The sequence below is a fragment of the Siniperca chuatsi genome, linkage group LG2 (assembly GCF_020085105.1).
Source record: "Siniperca chuatsi isolate FFG_IHB_CAS linkage group LG2, ASM2008510v1, whole genome shotgun sequence".
Taxonomy (NCBI): Eukaryota; Metazoa; Chordata; class Actinopteri; order Centrarchiformes; family Sinipercidae; genus Siniperca; species Siniperca chuatsi.
The window spans coordinates 15,958,219-15,979,306 of NC_058043.1; the positions used below are offsets into that span (position 1 = coordinate 15,958,219).

The 21,088-nt window shown below is 40.3% G+C and overlaps 2 protein-coding genes across 4 annotated transcripts in view; one reads left to right on the forward strand and one right to left on the reverse strand.

The window, feature by feature from the left end:
• Nucleotides 1–14,073, forward strand: part of kcnb1 (potassium voltage-gated channel, Shab-related subfamily, member 1) — a 41,457-nt gene extending 27,384 nt beyond the window's left edge. For all 3 annotated transcript variants that reach the window (XM_044176615.1, XM_044176606.1, XM_044176624.1), the window contains exon 3: nt 7,149–14,073. In XM_044176615.1, the coding sequence (XP_044032550.1) occupies nt 7,149–9,074 (1,926 nt within the window). In that variant the 3' untranslated portion in view covers nt 9,075–14,073. The remainder of the gene's footprint in view (nt 1–7,148) is intronic.
• Nucleotides 13,271–21,023, reverse strand: si:dkey-7k24.5 (somatomedin-B and thrombospondin type-1 domain-containing protein). The gene is made up of 5 exons (XM_044176721.1): nt 18,043–21,023; nt 17,453–17,644; nt 16,423–16,501; nt 16,104–16,286; nt 13,271–14,535 (listed from the first exon to the last, which is right to left on the reverse strand). The coding sequence occupies exons 1-5, from the start codon at nt 18,272–18,274 to the stop codon at nt 14,418–14,420; spliced, it is 804 nt and encodes a 267-aa protein (XP_044032656.1). The 5' UTR covers nt 18,275–21,023; the 3' UTR covers nt 13,271–14,417.
• Between the last annotated feature and the right edge of the window lie 65 nt (nt 21,024–21,088).

Consider the following 21,088-nt stretch of genomic DNA (forward strand, 5'->3'; position numbering starts at 1 on the left):
GCTTCAAGGGGGTTGTCATGGTGACAGTGGCTGGCTGTCGAGGCTGAGAGAGTGTTGCATGGCCATATCCCCATGGCCTCGGATGTGGCTCAGAGGATGATGGGAAAGCAAGTCAGCTAGTCAGAGGATCTTAGTAATCAAGCAAGACCTGGATTTACTCACCCGAAAATAAATATTCCTTTACTAAAACCTTGTCAGTCCATGCTTATTTAAGTGTTAAATGGAAGTTTAAGAGTATTACTTGTTATTATTAGGTAGGTTAAATATATTTCCCTGGGTGAGTGCTGGTGGAGTTAACAGACAACGGTGTTGGGACTCACAGGAACAGGAGCTTCCACTGCGGTGTGTCTGTTGCTCCTGTTGCTGTTAATGAGAAAGGTGCCAGCTGGAGCACAGGGAGTCTGGGAGTTCCTGGACTGTCACTTGGGATGCCATCAAACTTAATACAGTGTGAGAACACTAACCTGAGCTGCACCTAACCAGAGATAGCTGAACCAAATAAACAACTAAATCAAGTACAACCTCAAACCAAACTGACTAAGCCACCATCAAGAGCACAGAAACCTTTAAACTATGTAACTTTTGAAAGAACACAATATAACACAATCTTCCTCTTACAAATAAAAAGTCAAACTCATAAGCGATAAATCGCACTCTTACTTATGGTATGACCAGTAGCTAATGGTGGCAAACGTTAGCTAAGGCAAATTTTAGATAGATATTGCTGTGTAATTGGGGGGTTGGGAAAGGGGTTGCTTGTAGTGATGATCTCACAGAAAATTATCATCTGCAGTTCCCCTCAGCTCTACAGCATTTTAGCATCAGTCAACCAATTGTTTTGGTTTTATGAACCATGACTTTACTGTATAGTTCACTCTCACCAATCTCATCAACCTTGTTTACAGCCACAGCAAAAACCTGTTTCTACAAAAACAAAAATCTCTGGTAGACCCATTGTATTCTACAGAACCGCAGAGAAGACAAAGTTAGCGACAAGCTGGTGAACATAGTTGTACAATTAGCAGCTAAAGAGCCAACACATTTCCCTCAGACTTTGGTAAAGACCAAATCCAAGCAAAAAGAAGAATGAATATTGGACTTATATTTGTGGTGTGGGCACATTCAAATTAATGGGCAACTTTTTGCTAACATGTTCACAATAACAACTTTACACGTCAGTGTGCATTTGCAGGTCTTTTCCTTGCTCCCAAGAGGACAAAAATTCTATTAATACTGTTTTAAAATAGCCCAACAGGATTCAGTGGTTTTATAAATTCTACTTTATATTTAACATTTTTTATTAGCTGATGCCTCGGTGACCACTAATTTCCTTAATTTCTGTGCTCACACATCAGCGATTTAATGATTAGCATCTGATTCATAATATTGGTTATTTTTTAAAGTCTATATAAAACGTGCAAAGTTCAAGGTTTCCGTCCTTGTTTGACGAATGCAGGGTAGACAGATGAATGGACCCGACCCTGACAAAGACAATGTAGCACAAAGAAAATGAATCACAGCTGCTGGGACACAGCTAACATAAAACCAGGCCATTGTATCTGTGCGAGAGCTGGTGGCAGAGCAAATAGCTCCTCTGGAGAGCAGAAATTGTTTGATTGTATGTATAGTGTATGAGCCAATATTCTGTGCAATGACTGTCATGTCTGAAGGCTTATTCCTTCTTCCATATATGAAATAATTTCTCGCCCATATGTAACTCAAAGGAGAATGTCACAGGGCTGTATATGTGTTTGGGTGATTTTTGAAGGTGTCATTCACACCAGTTGTGTCCCGGATATCTTTTCAAACAGCCTAATGAGGGCTGGTGTCACTTCGTCCTATAGAAGATGGGGGTGGTCTGTGTGGACTATTGTGTCTGCTGAGCGACACGACGATGTGCCATGAGAGACACAAACTGGTGTGATCTGGCTTTGTTTAGAGTCACAGTGGGATTTCCTGTCAATCTGCTGTCTCTCTCTCTCTCCCTCCATCTCTTGCACACACTTTTCCTCTCCTCTAGATATAAATATCTCCCTCCCTTCATTTTTTCTTCCCTTTAGTAGGCCACCAAAGAGCATTCGCTGGGAATTCACTCTCATTTTTTGTGTCCATTAAATCTTGTTGCAATAATAGAGTATTCATCACACTGAACGTACATGACATAAAGGACATAATCTAGGGTGTTTTTTTTAATGTGTGCCTCTGGGTCCACTGAGAGTCTATAAATAGTCTGTAATTGTGTTGATGCCACTGCAATCATGTCTGGAGCTCCATTCAACCTTTTCCTAGACATGTGTTTGTTTGTGGTCTCCTTTATGTGCACTGAAAGGTTTATCTCAGATTTACAGTGCAATAGTTTGATGAAATTAGCGCCCCGTGACACTAAACAACCCAGGATAGAAAGAGATAAAGACAAGCAAGGCAGTGTGAGAGAGTGCGCAGTGTGTAGAGGCAGGGTCAACAGAGACATAGGCCAGTGGGAAATGTGCAGGGTTTCCTAGCAGAACTTGACCTCATAACCATAATGTTACGCAGCAGCACCAGTGTGCCTTCATTAGCAACCTTTTTATAGCTTCTCAATCCTTTTACCTCTGCCCTTTTTTTTGTCCTGCTCTTCCGTAGCTACTATCTCCCATGGCTTCAAGTTTTCGGATGTGTTAGCAGCATGTCTCCATCCTTTTTCTGACTCATTACAATTCTGTTGTGTTTGGTACTCAATGAGTAAACTTTATAAGAGGTTGCTTTTAGAAAGATAGGTACAACCTCACACAAAAAATACACCCTGTTATTTACTTTGTACAAATAATTTTCTCTTTAAAAACATAATCATTTTCCATTCCTGACAGCGCTGCACCCTCTCTATCCCCTCAGCTGCACTTGTCAGCTCCACCTTTGCTCTTCGGTCCCAGCACCCCTCTGTTCTTGAAGTGTTTGATTCAAATAGATTTTCTCTAGGGTAGGAGGAGAAGAGCACAGAGGGAAGAAAATAAACAGATAGGGTCATTATTCATGTCTGCCGTGATGCTATGGCAACAGTGTCCTCCTGCTCTGATTGGTTGTAGATAAGGTTGCCTCTTTAGCCATCACTTTTACTCTTGGGAGTGGACTCTTTTTCAAGGCCTGCGCTGTCAATCACCTCCTAACAACCATTACTATTGCCCTATTTCTGCTGCTGTGCTTTAATTTCCTCTGGACGATATATAGGGAAACCCTGCATCATGTGCTCTACACTGACCTTTAGTCTGTTTATTTACACAAGTGACTGTGTGTTTAACCAGTAGATCCAGTTCATGGATTAGGTTTTGATCAAGGTTAACAAGAGTAGGAGGAAATTATTATTTTGCATTGTTTTATGATTCAAATTAAATCACACTGAAATAATTAATTTCATACTCATCTATATTAAATGTTACATGGGTGTTTTATGAATATGTCTTATGCCTACACTGTATTGTGATCTAGGCTGCACTCATTTTTAGAGAAAATTATTTAACTATTCTCTGATTTATTTCATAATATAACTTCCTGACCTCATTCGTGTGGGCTATTGCCAAAACAGGCTCTGCGTTCCAGCTACAACCTCCTACTCATCCTCTAAGTTGTGCTGTTTGGTCCTGATGTGTCAGGATTTCTTGGAATCATTCGGGGTTAATATAACAAGTGCAGACTATAGTTCCTGCCCTTGGTCCACTAAAAGAACAGATGCTTTGAAGCCTGCCACACATGTTCTTTCAACATGGATAATGGAGGCACAGTTACACAAAATTTGAAGTTGTCTAGTCAGTAATCAAAATATGTAATGCTGTGTTGTGTAATACCAGTTTAGAAAAATTACAATGATTGTAAACCAGACAGGCTACACACTGTTGGATTATGCTGTCTCTGTGAATAATCATCACTCAGGTCAGGCATGAGCCCTGCTCTTATGCCTCAGCACTAAGATCAAGAGAGAGCTGTTTGTTGAATTTGTGCCCTTTATCCCCATGTTTGAGGAAAGCTGATTTTGGAACCTCTTTATAAAACAAATATCAATGGAATGCACACAGCGGTAGCCAAAGTCTGACATGGGTATTTTTATGAGTAATGAAATAAACCCTTAAAAAGAAAACTGCATAAATTCTAAATATAGAATTTGCATATTTTTATACACAGCTGATATTCTTCTTTTCCTTTCGACTGTTCCCTTTCAGGGGTCGCCACAGCGAATCATGTGCCTCCATCTAATCCTGTCCTCTGCATCCTCTTCACTCACACCAATTATCTTCATGTCCTCTCACACTACATCCATAAATCTCCTCTTTGGTCTTCCTCTAGACCTCCTGCCTGGCAGCTCCAACCTCAGCATCCTTCTACCAGTATATTCACAGTCTCTCCTCTGAACATGTCCAAACCACCTCAATCTGGCCTCTCTGACTTTATCTCCGAAACATCTAACATGAGCTGTCCCTCTGATGTACTCATTCCTGATCCTGTCCATCCTCGTCACTCCCAAAGAGAACCTCAACATCTTAAGCTCTGCTACCTCCAGCTCTGCCTCTTGTCTTTTCTTCAGTGCCACTGTCTCTAAGCTGTACAACATCGCTAGTCGCGCCACCGTCTTGAACACCTTTCCTTTCATTCTTGCTGATACTCTTTTATCACACAACACACCTGACACTTTTCTCCACCCGTTCCAACCTGCTTGCACTCGCCTCTTCACCTCTTTTCCACAGTTTCCATTGCTCTGAACCGTTGACCCTAAGTACTTAAAGTCCTGCACCTTCTTCACCTCTGCTCCCTGTAACCTCACCGTTCCACCTGGGTCCCTCTCATTGACGCACATGTATTCTGTCCTATATACACAGCTGATATTACAGAAATGAAATCAAAAAAGATACTTTCTCACTTGTTCCTATTGCATAGCAGTTTTCATAGACTGTTTTTTTCGATAGTTCTGAAGAGTAGTTCAAATGAAAACTGTTCCAGTAAGAGGTTTTACCAGGTCTGTGGATTATGCAGAGTGACTGTAACATTTCAGCAAAGACACATCTTTTCAGTTTTTTCACCCTATAAACATAAAATCATTCTGGTCACTGTTACAAGTATCTTTTATCTGAGCTGTACATGGGGTTGATGGGATATTACAGGCTGGATAGCAACATTTCCTCTGATATTTCTCACTGTGGTATATAGGAGTAGTCACTTATTCAGATCAAACAAGCTCAAGCTACAAGAATAATATACTTCAAAGAAAATACAGTGCTTTTTTTTACACTATGAATGCTGGTTGAGAGTGGAGCTGTCATATGGTGCTAAAAGAGGTGTAGTCTACCACCACGTACTTGCTTGTTAGCATGATTGGTGGAGTGTGAGTGGGGTAGTGTGTGAGTGTGTCAGGGTTCTGTTTTCTGACAGACTTCCCAGTTCTCTGTAAAGTGAATCAGGCAGCATTTATTGCAGTGGATTCTGGGAACATTCTGCTCCTATGTGACAATTGCATGTTTAATTTTGTGTCATGCTGGTGTCACAGCAGGGGGTGCAAGTGACAGACAGTGATAGGCCTCTCCCCTCTAAATATAGAGAGACCATTAGAGGGCGAAACCTATGTGAAATAGCATGTGGATAATGTTTTATAACCCTACTTCTGTGTTCACAGGCGGAGCCCTGAAACCTTTTCACCTTGCTATTTTATCTAGCATTCACCATGTCACTGATTTTGTGGATACTGAGTAGGGTCAGCAGTGTGTGAAAATGGTAGGCTTGTCTGATTATCTGAACAACTTCATGCAAATTTCAGTGCAGAAGAAAGTGGCCCATTCAAGGGCTCTTTCTGTGATCCTAGAATTGCAAATTACAGTTCATAACCTGTTTTCAGTTACCATCATGCTAGTGGCATGGCTCTACGGATGGCAATGCCAGTCTGTCGGTTTGTCCAACACTGTCCAGACTGAAATATCTCAACAACTATTAGATGGATTGCCATGAAATTATGTACAGACATCCGTGGTCCCCAAAAGATGAATCTTAATGACTTTGGTGATCTCCTGATTTTTTATCTAGCACCACCATCAGGTCAAAATTTCACTTTGTCAGTACTTTGGTTTATGACTAAATATCTGCAAAACTAATGACATTCCCATCAGCATCAGCTGTACTCTGTGTTTATTGCTAATTAGTAAATGTTAGCATGCATGTGAACATGGTCAATATTATACCTGCTTAACATCAGCATGTAAGTGTTGTCTTTGCGAGTACGTAAGCATGCTGAGCCTAAGTACAGCTTCACAGAGCCACTAGCATGACTTTTTATTTAATTTCCTGAAATTTTATTTAAGGAAGAAGTGTTTTTCTTTATCTATTAAATATCTGACAATTGGAGACACTGGAGAAGATTTTCAACAAGTCACATATACCGTATTCTGTGATCCTTTTGCTTTTGTGTATTGGTTGCTAAACATTATTTTCCACTCAAGCAAACTCACTCATGTGGATAAGCCTGATAAGTGAGTCATGAATAAATAAGTCAATCCAAACCATTACCTCTCAGCCAGTCAGTGATTTTAATCTATGTGATGTGCTATGTTTAGCACATCACACCTGTCCTATGATCCCTGCACTGGCTCCCTGTCCAGTTCAGAATTCATTTTAAAATTTTGACATTTGTTTTTAATGCAGTCAATGGCCTTGCACCTTCCTATTTGTGTGAGATTTTGAGCCCTCACCGACCCGGCAGAACGCTACGATCTGCTGGACAACATCTGCTGGAGGTCCCCCGGTCCTGGTGCAAACAGTGGGGCGACCGTTCTTTTGCAGTGGCTGGTCCGAAACTCTGGAACTCTCTGCCCATTGACTTACGTTCCATCACTGACCTGCCTTTGTTCAAAGCCAAACCTAAAACCCACTTATTTAGAATAGCTTTTAACACTTAGTGGCCCTGTGACACTTCTCTTTATCTTAATGTTGTAATGTGCTCTGCTGACCTATTTGTACTTTTATTATTATTTGTTACTATCATTATTATTTTTTATCTTGTTTTTAATGTTGTACAGCATTTTGGTTCAGCTTCGGTTGTTGTAAGGTGTAATAGAAATAAAGTTTGATTGATTGATTGATTGATTCCCTGATCCTGCAATCCTTACTCATATTACTTTTATAAATTTGTCTTTCAGATCCTGGCCATCATCTCCATCCTCTTCATCGTGCTATCCACCATTGCCTTGTCTCTGAACACCCTTCCAGAGCTGCAGGACACAGATGAGTTTGGCCAGTCCTCAGATAACCCACAACTGGCCCACGTGGAAGCTGTTTGTATTGCCTGGTTTACTATGGAGTACCTGCTTCGCTTCCTCTCCTCCCCCAGCAAGTGGAAGTTCTTTAAGGGTCCTCTGAATGTCATTGACCTGTTGGCCATCTTACCCTACTACGTCACCATCTTCTTGACAGAATCCAACAAGAGTGTGCTGCAATTTCAGAACGTCCGCCGCGTGGTTCAGATTTTTCGGATCATGCGTATCCTGCGTATTCTGAAGCTGGCTCGTCACTCCACAGGTCTTCAGTCTCTGGGCTTCACTCTTAGGAGGAGTTACAATGAGCTGGGCCTGCTCATCCTTTTCCTGGCCATGGGCATCATGATCTTCTCCAGTCTGGTATTCTTCGCTGAGAAGGATGAAGAGGACACCAAGTTCAAAAGCATCCCAGCTTCCTTCTGGTGGGCTACAATTACAATGACAACAGTAGGCTATGGAGATATCTACCCAAAAACTCTACTGGGAAAGATAGTGGGGGGTTTATGCTGCATAGCTGGAGTACTGGTGATCGCCTTACCTATTCCCATTATTGTAAATAACTTCTCTGAATTCTACAAGGAGCAGAAGAGGCAGGAAAAAGCACTTAAACGAAGGGAGGCCCTAGAGAGGGCAAAGAGAAATGGTAGCATTGTCTCAATGAACTTGAAAGAGGCATTTGCTCGTAGTGCAGAACTGATGGATGTGGTGGTAGAGAAGAGTGAGAGGCCTCATGACAACCACCTTTCTCCAAGCCGTTGGAAATGGACCCCCAAGAGGGCTGCATCAGAGACAAGCTCAAACCGTTCCTTTAACGCCCAGGAGTTAGGCTCTCCCAACAAGGCCAAAGCCACCAGTCCCCAGAGGCTAAATGTTCAGAAGCTAGAGGAGATGTACAACCAGATGGCCAAGACTCAATCCCAGCCAAATCTCAATGCTAAAGACAGGGGCTCCAGAGTTGGCAAACAGAGAGATGAAATAGAGCTGGGGGCCATCCAAGATCACGGGCCACCAGTGCTAGGAACCAGAGAAGGAGTGGGGGACATGAAAAGCTTGTCCAGCATTGACAGCTATATCAGTTGTGCTACAGACTTCCAGGAGAATCCACGCTTCCCCCATAGTCCAGCAATGGACCTTGGTCTTCAGGAAAGCAACCGGTTCTCCCACACTCCGGCTATAGCTTTGTCCCAGCATGGCACTGCAAAAACAGGCCAGCAAACCACTGGGGAGCGTGAGCCCATGCTGCCTCCTGTGTCTGTCACAAAGCCCTCATACTCACAGAATGCACGAAAATTCTTCTTTTCTGGCAACTCGTCAAAAATACTTATCCCCAAAGGAGGCTGCCGCAGCGAGGGGGAATCAGGCCCATCCCCACTCTCAGACAGCTCAGTCCTATCAGACCACTCTCTGTTAAGCCCCGAAGTTTCTGTCTACACCACTGCCAGCAGTAGAACCCCACCGAAGTCCCCAGATAGCACTGCCCCGGCCCCAACTGTCTTCACCTTTCACGACTCCTCCATCAGCAAATACATTGACGCCGATACAGATGATGATGAGCACCTCCGCGACATCTCTGACGCCAGTCCCTCTGAGCGTCTTTTGGCTGGTTCAAGCCCAAAACGCAGCATCAACATCAATTACCAGAAAGGCACCAACCATTTAGAAGCAGCCCAAAAAATGCTGGGCCAGAACTGTCTGTTCCCCATTGAAGGGATTCGTGGGGTAGCTCATGAGAATCACGTAGGACCTGAGATGGCACGTAGACCAAAGGTTGAGAGGGGTCGTCAAAATACTTTGGATAAAAGCCTCTGAGGTACAAGTGCAGCAGAACAGGAAGCTGGGGCCCGAGTGTTTGTGATGGAGACACCGGACAGACTAAAAGCACTATATAAGCCAGAGACAAAGGAAGAGGGGGAGACAAAGGGTCTCACCGAAACATTTCACAAATTACCTGAGCGTGCCAATGGGCACTAAGCTCAGAGTGAACATGTATGGTGAATACTCTGGGAGAAAAACACTTCTAAATTGGAGAATGTCACTGCCCCTCCTTCAACTCATTCCTATTAGCGGTATTACACACCCACAAAACAAAAGAGCACTCCCAGGTAGCCAACTGTTTGTTCAGAGATCCCTGTAGAAGCAGAGTCGTCAGAGAAATTTAAATGTGGTTATGACTGGTGTAACCCAACTGAATGATGGTTTTAGCAGCAGGGGGTTATCACTATATTCTCCAGGAAAAACATCCAAACTGCCCAGTATCCCATTACTGAGTCCAGTTCATTTTGTAGTCTTGGAGATACAGGAGAGGACTTAGAAGCCTATAAGCTACGTACTTGTGCCCTCCATTCCCAAAACTGGCCTTAGTCATTTACATTTGTAGGAGTGTGCATGTCTGCATATAAGTGTGTGTGTGTGTGTGTGTGTGTGTGTGTGTGTGTGTGTGTGTGTGTGTGTGTGTGTTTGTGAGCATGTGTGAATGTTGATGGGTGATCTAATGGTGATTCATGTATACACACTGTTGAGATTGTCTTACCTGATTTATTTTTATATAGATAAAAGAAAGTTCCTTATAGAAATGTATGATTTGCTAGTCTGCTGTGTCATAATCATATGTGAAGAGTAATCCTGTATAAGGTTCAATGTCTTGGCACAGAGGCTGCAGTTAACGGGGGCTCCAGCCCATCATCTATTGTAATGAGCGCTCTTTCTTGAACAGTATTTTGCTATCCCCTATGTTGTCATGTCATGGTGAGAATGGATAATTCTTTCAAATCTTGACCAGTGAGTATTGTCTTAGCACCTCAGTATAATTTTTAAAGGATGGTAGTGGTCGTGGACCGAGAAGTTTTGATATGGGCTAACATAAGAGCCAGAAATAATAAGCCACATTTATAAAGCATGCATTCGCCCAACCGGTCAACATACAAAAACACGAGACGCTTTTAAAAATTAAATATATGAAAATCCTCTAATATAGTTTTTATGTTCACAGCATATGATTAGTGACATTAAGTTTAGAGTTCAGTAACATATGTTCAGCATGCATTGGCCTTCCTTTGACCAACATGAAAGCAGCCAAAGATAGTAAAGATAATGGAATATGCGTGTATTTGATTCTGAAAGCAGGGGAGTTTTCCATTTCTACTTTAAGTTTAACAGCACTGAATATACACAGCCACTTCACCATAAGTCAGTTGTAAATGCCCAACCTGATGCATGAGCAGTGAGCACACATACCCACTAAAGATACATACAGGTATGGAACACAATCTTCAGGCTACATAGATACACTTAGTTTCCATGGTGACAGCAGCTGTCCTCAGAGGTTGGCAGCAGCTCAGCAACGGTTTGTTAATTGGGGCGGGAAGGTCTGGTTGCATGTAACGTATGTTCAACACATAAACAAGAACACACACGGGCATGTACCCATAAAGTGACAGGTATGCACAGTAGTCACATGTTAGCAGAGCCACTCCTCACTGTGCATATTTATGAGTACTGTGTAAAAGCAACAGTATTATGTAATGACCTTGTACATTGTTATGTTTATGTTTAAAATCTCTGTAGCATCACATAAATACTACAATTTCCCACAATGCATTCTCTATTATCTGTTTATATACTATATTGCCTCACAGCAAAGAGAAACAGTCTTACATAGCACATAAGTGTCACTTACCACTGTTAAAACAACATATTACAAGAATGACCATACACTTCACACAGAATATAAAGACAAAAGTCCTGTATCGCCATAGAAATGCTCTCCATCACATCCCAAACTTAAGAATGTGAATTAAATCATGTATTAAGATCCATATAGATCATGCCAACATGAGCAGAGTTAGTATACAGAGTTAATAACCTACTGTTCCTCCCTCAACCCCTTGAAATCTAATTTAAAATGTGAAGGTACAAATTTTTTGTAATGCCTTTAAAAATTTCAAGAACATGTATATCTTATGTTATCACAACTTTCTCCAATGTTAATTAGATGAGTGAAGAAGAGCCTCACTGCCAAACCAAACTGACCAAACTGTTAAAGCTTCCTGGCACAAATATATTAGTAAAAGATGCAAATTAAAGAGGGCATTGCACTATTATAAATGTAGGTGTTGAGTAAAATTTGATTCAAAAGTCAAACACATGGTGATTGACATAATTTTTTTAGTGTTGTGGTTAAGAGTCTAATCACAAACCATGATTTCATTTTCTGTTTTAATCACAGAGTTGAACCATTTCATATTGCTCTCCCATAGTGAGAGGAGCTGAGGTGTGAAAGGAATAGCAATGACTGTGAGAGGCAGAGGGAACCATGTGCGTGTGTGTGTGTATGATTGCTGTAGAGCCAGGGCATTAGAGTAGTGCGGCTGCTGCTTAATGGAAACGAATTAACTGTTTCTGATATGAATGTATGCATGTCGGGAGAATCCTGCTTTTCTTTTCTCCATATTCTGTCTGCAGTTCTGACTCTAACTTACATACAGCAGTAACACAGATCGTAATACCAAGAGAACTCTAATCATATGAGAAATTAAGATTACTTTAGCATACATTTAATATATGAAGTGCAGCTTCATTTACAGATGTGAAGAGAGGGATGAGAGGAGCATTTTATGAATCTCATTTAGCACACATCATATAATTAGGCAAGGATGGATGGTTTGAGCTGGTGACAAATTTATTTTATGCAGCATCATAGCGTCAGCTCCTAAATACTCTATGTATCACTACATTCCTTTTTTGTATTCAAGTAAAATTTCTAATCTTGTCCTTTATTGCACATAAACTAAAGTATCTGTTAATATTAGAAGCTAAGTTCAAGAAAAAGAAAAACAATCATACTAAAAACGATTTTAAAACATAAACTATGGTATCATCTGCAAAGAGGCATTGATTTTTTTTAAATGAGAATGTCCTATGGCATAACAATTGACTACAGATATTTAACATTTTCCAAATGACCTCTAGTGATATCCCCCCCCCAACTGCTGCTCCGTTATATTCATACATTAAGTCTTTCCACTATAAACTTGTACAATTCTTCATATCACATTATGTGGTGGAAGTTGCAGAGGTACAATTTTACAATGAAAACATGATAAACATGCAAGCTTGGTCCATTACATTTTATTTTATTTTGTCTCAACAAGAGAAACATTTGGTTCATAGACCACAAGTTGGATGTCAGTTCCTGTTTAACTTTTCATTGGCATATTTATCTTAATTATACTAAAAGTATGGCAAACATTTCAACATATTTTACCCTGTTACGCATAAATGTGCTTGGAGATTTCGAAATGTTAAGGTTAAGTTGTTAAGGTTAATGGGCCTTAAGTTGTGAAGAAACAAATTTCAGTCCGACGTGTCCTTTGAGTGCATTACATTAATTAAAGACTTGATAATTAAGTTTCACTTTTCAACACTAAGATAAAGGGCATTCAGATCACACAACCTCTCATGAAGCATCATGTGAGCTTCTGTCCCATCATTTAGGTTTTCTATATTATGGTAGTCAGGGACCATTTTTCACTGATATATCTCTCAACAACGATGACAATCAATATTCCATGAATAGGCAGCAGGCCCTATTGTAGAGATTTAATTGAGATTTATTATGGGTAAATATTACACAAATACACAACCATGTGCATACACACACACACAAACACAAGTATTGAAATCCTGACACTAGTATAGATACTCTTAAGCTTGTGCAAAGAAACATCACGCATTATGTTGTGATTTGATACCTAGACTGTGATACTGTGACATGATGCCACCATAATACACACAAAAAACATTTGTTTATTTTTACAAGTCATCATTGTTTTTATTTTATTTTGGCACTTTACTCCCCTCCATTTCCAAGGGGGCCATTCAAATTAACGGAATCTAATAGTATAAAAGAGAAGCTTTTAATTTCAATAAGATCCAAATGGAGAAATTCTGATGTGAATCAAAGGACTAAACCATCACACTTTATGAAGAAAACACACTCAAGTGACTTGCTTTATTTCTCATTTATTGATACAAATTAAGATGAAGAGCACAGAGTCTCAAACTTTTCCATAACAAGACTCCCAACTGTACAGTAAATGCATTTAATTGAAACCTAAAATAGAATTTGGTTGTGGTAGCTGCTAAATTTATCTGTAGAGGTTCAAATCTTTTTCTTTGTTTTGCTTTTCAAGGACGTGGTAGTTTCCAAAACCCAGTGAGAACCACTGCTTTAGCAAGTAGCCCAATTCCACATGGTCTGAATCTAACACTGTATTACAGGGTTGGGGTCGATTCAGGATGCCTTGATGGAGTAAAACACACATCACACATGACACTATAAAAGGAAACAGTATTAGAGCATGAGACAAATTAAAACTAGTACAAATTAAAAACATAAACTATATTTTTTCTACGTTATAAGCACTCAGTGGAATTGACCCCAACCTTGCCTAAGCCATCAGTCTTTGTAAAGTACACAGTTTCCAGGGAATTGAAAAAAGATATTTGAACGACCTTAGCCAGCTCTTATACAATGTTGTTTGTAGGTCCCGAGGCTGTCTGTTTTGTAAAAAAACAACAACACATTTTTACCTGTTGACTTTCTATGCTGTTGTTTCTGTATAAATGTTCTATTGTTCAGTGCATGTTGTAACTTTGGCGTTGTGACTGGTTGTGATTCACACAGAGCCAGTACTTGTCATGTAAAAAAAAAGTGTCTCAATGTCCCAAGATATTTCTATTTCTTAAGAAAAGCAACATTCCCTTGGATGACTCAAAATGAAATAAATCAGATCACTTTACATTTTGATTAGGAATTGCTGACTTTCATTTTACTGATAATTTGCAGTTTTTGATGCAAACCAAAATTGTAGTAAGGACAGTAAATTTATTATATTCTGACTAAGAAATATGGACTTTCATTCATTCATGTTAATAAACATTTACATATAGTTGCACTGACCTGGAGAAGATTAACTAAAATTATAACTAAAAAGGCACAATTGAGCATTGACCAGCACTCAGAACAAGTTTAGTGACCAGTGTTTGTAATTATTCTGGCCGGTTTGTAATTATACTGGCAGATTGTTCTTTATACACGTGGCTGAGTAAATATGTACAGGAGGGAGGCTAATAGAAGGAAGGAGGAGGAGGTTAGATGAAGAGGAAGCTGTGGGCTGTTGGGCAGGAGCAGGCCTCCAGCCTCCCCACACGCCTCCACACACCCCTGCATCGAGGGTTTCCCACCGCCTGCCACTGGAGAGACTGTCTTCTGCAGGAAGGAGGGAGTGAGGATTGAGTTAGTGGTCACAAGATTTCTCTTTAAATTCAAGTGATAAACAGTGTTGCCATCTAGTGGTAGTCCTCACTGTTACCGTTCAGATCTAAGAGATAATGTGTAGATCTGTGGTCTGAAACACAAACAAAAACAAACCCTGGAAATGTGACCCAGGTTGTTGTATCACAACTGATCCACATATCAGTACTCAATCCACCACTGCACCTCTCAAAATACAGACACAGGAAACAGAAAGTCAGAAACAGAAACAGGTAGAAACAGTGTTATACATGCTAGATCTTTGCAGATACCAGCACCAGGATATTCTGTCTATGCAGTGGGACACTGTGTGTTGGCTGCACAGATAAGGTCATATATCTGCAGATATATTATTAGTGGGCCAAGGTTATCCTAATCCGAATTTTAATTTATAATTAAGTATATCCTTAAAGGAATAGGTCGACATTTTGGGATATATGCTTATTTGCTTTCATAGCAAGAGTTAGAGGAGAAGATCGATACCACTCTCGAAAGTACAGTAAATATGAAGCTACCCTTAGCAGCTGGTTAGCTTAGCTTAGCACAAAGACTGGAAAAAGGAAAACAGGTAGCCAGGCTCTGTCCAAAAGTAACAAAATCCGGCTCCAGCTACATATTTACAATACAGACATATGAGTGGTATCAATCTTCTCATCTAACTTGCAAGAATGCAAATAAGTGCATTTCCCAAAATGTCAAACAATTCCTGTAAACTGGATTGCTCCTTGGCATATGAAAGGGTAACATTCATTTCATTAGTCCCTTCATGCCTTGGTCGACTTTTCCATGATTCTTCCTGTCATACAGTAAATCCCTACTGCTATAATGTTTAAGTGCTGTTCCATGAACAAAAAAGGGAATTTTCCGGTCCAAAGGAGCAAGTTGACAACAGTGAAAGATTCAGTTGCAGATTATGTCCGGAATACATTATATTCACATTTCCTGTGTATAGTGGACCAAACAAACAAATATATTGTATACACATTAGTAAACAAACAATATTCAAAGCATTTAAATCAATCAGTGATATTTTGTTATTACCTATTATAAATCATGAAGGACAAGTGGTGTGTTTTAAATACAAGTAATAACAGCTGTAATTCCTTCCTAATTTTCCCATGTGTTATACTGTTTTTAGATGGTAATTACAGAATACTTGACTCTGCCATTGGGTGAAACGGAAAGGTCACCTTTATTAGTGTAGTGATGTTATGTTCAACACTGAGTTTCTTTACATATGAGGAAAATTAACTTAGGGCTAATTTCATGGTTGAATAAACCCCTGGCTTTAAAAACAAATACCGTCTACCATCTATCTCTTATGGTCATTAACATTTCCTGAACAACTCAAGTTTAAATTTGTGAGGCTTTCTAAAATCAAAGAATGTTAACTGTCCAAACTTTTTCTTGTTTTTATCATGGTGACAAAAAGGCAACAAGTGAGTTGTGATGTGACAATGTTTTGATGCAAGAGACATTCTAATAATCTTGCGAACAATACTCTCCATTCTTTCCTCTCTTACCTGTCCTCGTCCTTTTCCTCTCCGTCTCCGGCACAGTGTGTCTGTCCAGCAGCGAGAGCAGGCGGCTGGCACTCGACACACACACGGTGTCCCTCCCTCAGGTACTGCATCCACTGGGTGTGTGGGCCTGCGCTCTGCTGGCATCCTATTGTCAGAGAGGTCAACTGAAACTGGACACAGTACCTATTTTACACAAACACACAGACACACACATGCACAAACCAAACTCAGACTAAACACATACTGACAATTCATGAGAATGTATCAAAGGCAAAAAGAGTGTAATTTCACATTTTTCTGGACTCTCTGAAAGTGTTACCCTATAATGTCGCTGCTTTCAGGGATGTCTCTTTTCTTCCTGGCATTGCCATAGCCACCCGTGATAATAAGTGCTGGGACTGCAGAGGGAGCAGACATGATAAGAGCATTACATGTGACCACATGTTGCAGTACTGGGCCTCATACATTACATTACAAAATGAGCATATGCTGCGAAAATGTTCATAAAAGAAGGATACTCTGGTGTGTAATTTTCAAATTAAGGAAGTCAAGAAAAAAATGAAGGTAAATCTGCACTCTTGAGATAACATCCTGTTTGATTTATTTTACAACGAGGTAACCTCAGAGAACACTCTTTGTCCTTAATTCAAACTAGTATTGATGTTCTATAAAAAACAAAAATGTTTCTCTCACCAACAGGTAATTGTCAAAATCAGTATTTACTGTAGGATTATCACAACTTTTATATTCACTGTCTAAATTTCTGTCCAACACTGTTGCCATATCTAAAATAACAAGGCAGTAATAAAAAAAAATCCCTTGTTCTGCATGTGACTCTCTTTTTTTGAATATCCTTCCAGAAAATACCAATACAGTGTTACATTATGTTACATTTAATTACTGATGAATCAGATGTGTAGCCTAATGATCTATCCTCTGATCAGTTAATCAGGTGTGGGTGTATGATGTGGTTTTTGGTATTATTTGGTTTTCACTAACATGTCTTTTACAGGTCATTTAACAATGAGGTACTTTTTTTGTTTTTGTTTACATTGCTAGGGTCTAAGAAACTCCAGTCCTAGCTGTTACCTTCAGATGCAACCCGGTCTAATCACACTTTAGAATAACCCTGTTTACCTAAGTGGCCTTTTAAGCCAGTGATAGTTTTCATTTAATAACTTTCAGCAACACAAATTCTGCTAATATACACATACTGTCTGACTCAATGGGTGAGCTGTCTTCAGGTTACTACATAGAGTAATTACACTGACTCTGAGTTTAAAAGAATGTCAGAGAGTAATGTGATCATTACATGGATGTGCGGAAGGATCCGGGTAGATTTTACTCACCAAGTGAGTTGGGACAGTGCCCTTGCTGAGACCAGTACTCTGCACAGCCGGCATGCTCCTCCAGATGGGGACAGGGTTCGCCTGCATTGAGCGGCTCCTGTAGGGTCGTCCTGCTCCGCCTGCGGACGGTGGCCCTGCAGGGCTCAGCACATCCTGACCACTCCGTCCACTCACTCACCACACAGGACACCGCTGAGGGGAAAAGAGCACATACAGCTGAGACAGACTTCACTGGGTTGGTTCGGAGGGGGGTTCACTGAGGTAGATACATAGGCCAATGGAGATCAAACCTGTGGCCTCCTGTTAATAGGATAGTTTCACTATGACCATTTGCCAGTTTGGGAGAATTTTTTAAAGCCACACAGCTTGCTATAGCATAGAAATTTGGCTTTTAATATAAAATCATAATAATAGAATTTTGTTAAAGTTATTTTATTAGTTCTTTTTTTTTGGTTCTTTGTGTTTTTTCCTCATGTATATGGTGTATTTTATTGACAAAAGGGGAAAGAACTCATAAACAAAATTCACTCACTGTTCTGTGGAGAACGTTTCTATAACGTTTAATAGTTTTCTTGTCAGCACAAACCCACCTGGGCAGGCTGTCTCATAGTCGTGGCAGCAGTCCAGCGTGGACACACAGGCTTGGTCGCAGTAGCAGGTCCCATAGGACCGGTCAGATCTCCATCCTCTGCTGATGCATGACGGGTTCCGGCCGGTGCAGCACAGACCCGTTTCCCGACAGCCCGACTGACAACGACCGACGAGGAATAAAGACACTCCCAGACAAACCAAAGTGACAGAGCTGCTCCTCCAGACTGTCATCACGAAGGACCGTGCAGCATGCACTTCAACAAGTTTAGGAAGTTCCGTGCGCTATGCAACAATTTAAACCACTTAGCAGTAATCCCTGTCTGAAGATACTCACCAGAGCAGTGTTTCTACTGTCCTGATAAAATGAACTCCTATCATCAGCCAGCACTGCGACCACCAGGAATTAAAGCACTGGTTGGTGGGCTGGAAGTCATTCATGTGTCAACCGTTATCTCTTAAAGTAACAGTTCACTACTGAAGGTAAAGTGCTACACTCAACAGGAAAAAGTAGACCCACAAAACTGAATTTAATGTGACAATGTTAGATGAATTAGGCAACTATTAGATCAAATAAAGATATAAATCATAATAAATTGGTTAATTTGTGGCCAAATGCATCGCTTTCCTAATCTGAAAAGAAACTGAAAAGAAAAATCTCTTTCCACAGTTCTTGTATTTTTGCTTTAGTTTGTCCTGCCTTACAAGATATTAAACATTACCCTGTCCTGCTGTGTGTAATAGCCACAATACTATGTGCAGAAAAGAAGAGTGATATGAAAAGATAAAGGCACCACACCTACAATACAAAGTCCCCCACTGAGCTGCATTTGCATGGCATTTTACATTTTCCGTGGAAGCCATCAGTAAAATGTATAGGAAAAAAAGAAGAAACTTGCAAAACCACAGTAAAAAAAAGTCTGTTTGCTTAAATTCTTTCACCACCTCTCTCTTTCGATCTGTCGGTGAAGCATCCAGCTTCCCAGGCCCATGTGTGCCTCAACATGTGAAAGGAGTGGATTAATGAAACTCCTATGGCCGAGGTTATTCATGCAAAAAGAACAACAGTGTGGATAGTACAGGCCTCCACTCAAACTAAGATTCCCAGTAGCTTTCTGCTGTGTGTGTGGATGGAGAAGATAGGAACAGAAAGAGGGGGAGAGGGATGTAGCTGAAAGACTGATTATACTACTGATTATACTCAAAACACCATGAGCTGTATGGATGAGGGAAACATTTAAAGACACAACAAAAAGCATTACCATGACAGCTGTGGTTCATCGCTTGCAGAGACAAGGACCTTGTACATTTACTGCTCCAGTAAACAGGCAGTCAGCACTAACTGGATACAGCCGCAGTCTATACAGACACCACTCGCACCCTCTCTCCTGTTCTTATAATATATTCCTTCTGTCTTATAAAATCTTTTTATCAAAACATGTTGATTTTCTTTTCAAAATAATAATAGCCTTCATTTCTAAAGCAGTTCTCACAGCAAAATTAAGTTTTTTGCAGTCAAAGAAGGTATAAGATTTGGGAGCAATGGCAGGTTGCAATCTTGGGGACACTTGGACCATGGATTTGTCTGAAAAAGTAAGATTCGATTAACTCAGTTCACATAAGACAGAAATGCCCCAGGGTTGAATGGCTCCCCACCAGTAGAAAACACCACAGTCAAAAATGTATAATTTTTATGGCCCTATCCAACAAGGAAACTGGCTGGCAAAGAATCAGACACAGCTCCATACTGGATCCACATCATTCCATCTGCATGCCAATATTCAGGTGTTACCGCTAGATTCAAGGCACTCACTTTGATGTGATCTTTGCTGCTGGTTCCAAGTGTTGTCCAAGGACTCACTGAAAGGTAGAAAAAAACTATGAAATGCTTTGAAAAATGGTGAACTGTGAATTTAAATATACTCATTTTATAATAAATGGGTTAAAACATGCAAATTCATTGGTATGATTCTCTAAATACGACTCACATGCCAAAATTGGGAGTAAACAAGGCTGGCAGTGTTCAACAAGCAGCCTTCTTGGGACATAAGTAACAATGCAGAGATTTACAGTTCACATATACATAATCTCCTTAAGTTCTCATTTAATATGATTCTGACTGCTCTACTGGGCAGAGGTGGAACTGGGACTGAAGCTTGTCCTTGAATGGTGTCCCTTCACTGAACACTGAACCAGATATTTTAAACTTTATCTCACTGCTTAGCTACAACTTTGCTGTGAGGCAGCAGTGCTAACCTCTGAGCCACTGCACTGCCCTTATGTACATGTACAAGGTGTCTGGGAGTCTATAAGATTCAGAGTATTTGTACTTAATTAGCAGCTCTTCATTCTCACTTTCTTACTTCTGTATTACTTACAAATATGAAAAATTCTTATTAGTCCTGTTCATTAATCTGGTATTTTTGACAGAGGTACAGCTGAGGCTGGAATTCATTAATATACAGAATCCTCCTTGTTTCACACCAGGAATATGCTACATTGATATCCTCCCACAATTAGTGATGAATTTGCTTGCAAACTCTGTATCACACACTGCAAGAATAAGCCACTGACATCATCACTTTTGGATACTGTAGTAGATAGGGCCTTGAACTAATACAAACTAATGGGGAAAAATCACCAATTGGTCCCATTTCAAGTCAGTTATGATGATGATTAATCTCTTCACCTCAATGTAGGCAGGTACAGTAATATTCCTCCACATCTCCCCCTTTTCTGTGCCTTCTATTTCTACTGAGAAGCCTTCGAGATACACTGAGACATTTACACACATATAATGCAGATATTTTACATGTATTTACATATAGGTGCAAGTATTCCATATAGTTATGTGCAAGAGTAGCATTTAGCGGTAGCCTATGTTGGATGTGCATCTGTGTGTATGCTATGCAAGGGTTTCACGTGTACGGTATTGCCAAGCTGTGAACTTATCTTTAACTCTTTAAGTGTAATGCCGTCTGGCACATGTTATTTTCCTCAGTAATAGTGAAAACGCGTACATTCACAACTAGCAACAAAGGTGGTTTT

Excerpts from the sequence above, each read along its gene's own strand:
- si:dkey-7k24.5 (XM_044176721.1), bottom strand. The coding sequence starts at position 18,274 with ATGACAGTCTGGAGGAGCAGCTCTGTCACTTTGGTTTGTCTGGGAGTG. Across the intron at positions 17,645-18,042 it reads CTATGAGACAGCCTGCCCAG|CGGTGTCCTGTGTGGTGAGT; the intron begins GTGGGTTTGTGC and ends TTTTCCCCTCAG. Across the intron at positions 16,287-16,422 it reads GAAAGCAGCGACATTATAGG|GTACTGTGTCCAGTTTCAGT; the intron begins GTAACACTTTCA and ends TGTGTAAAATAG.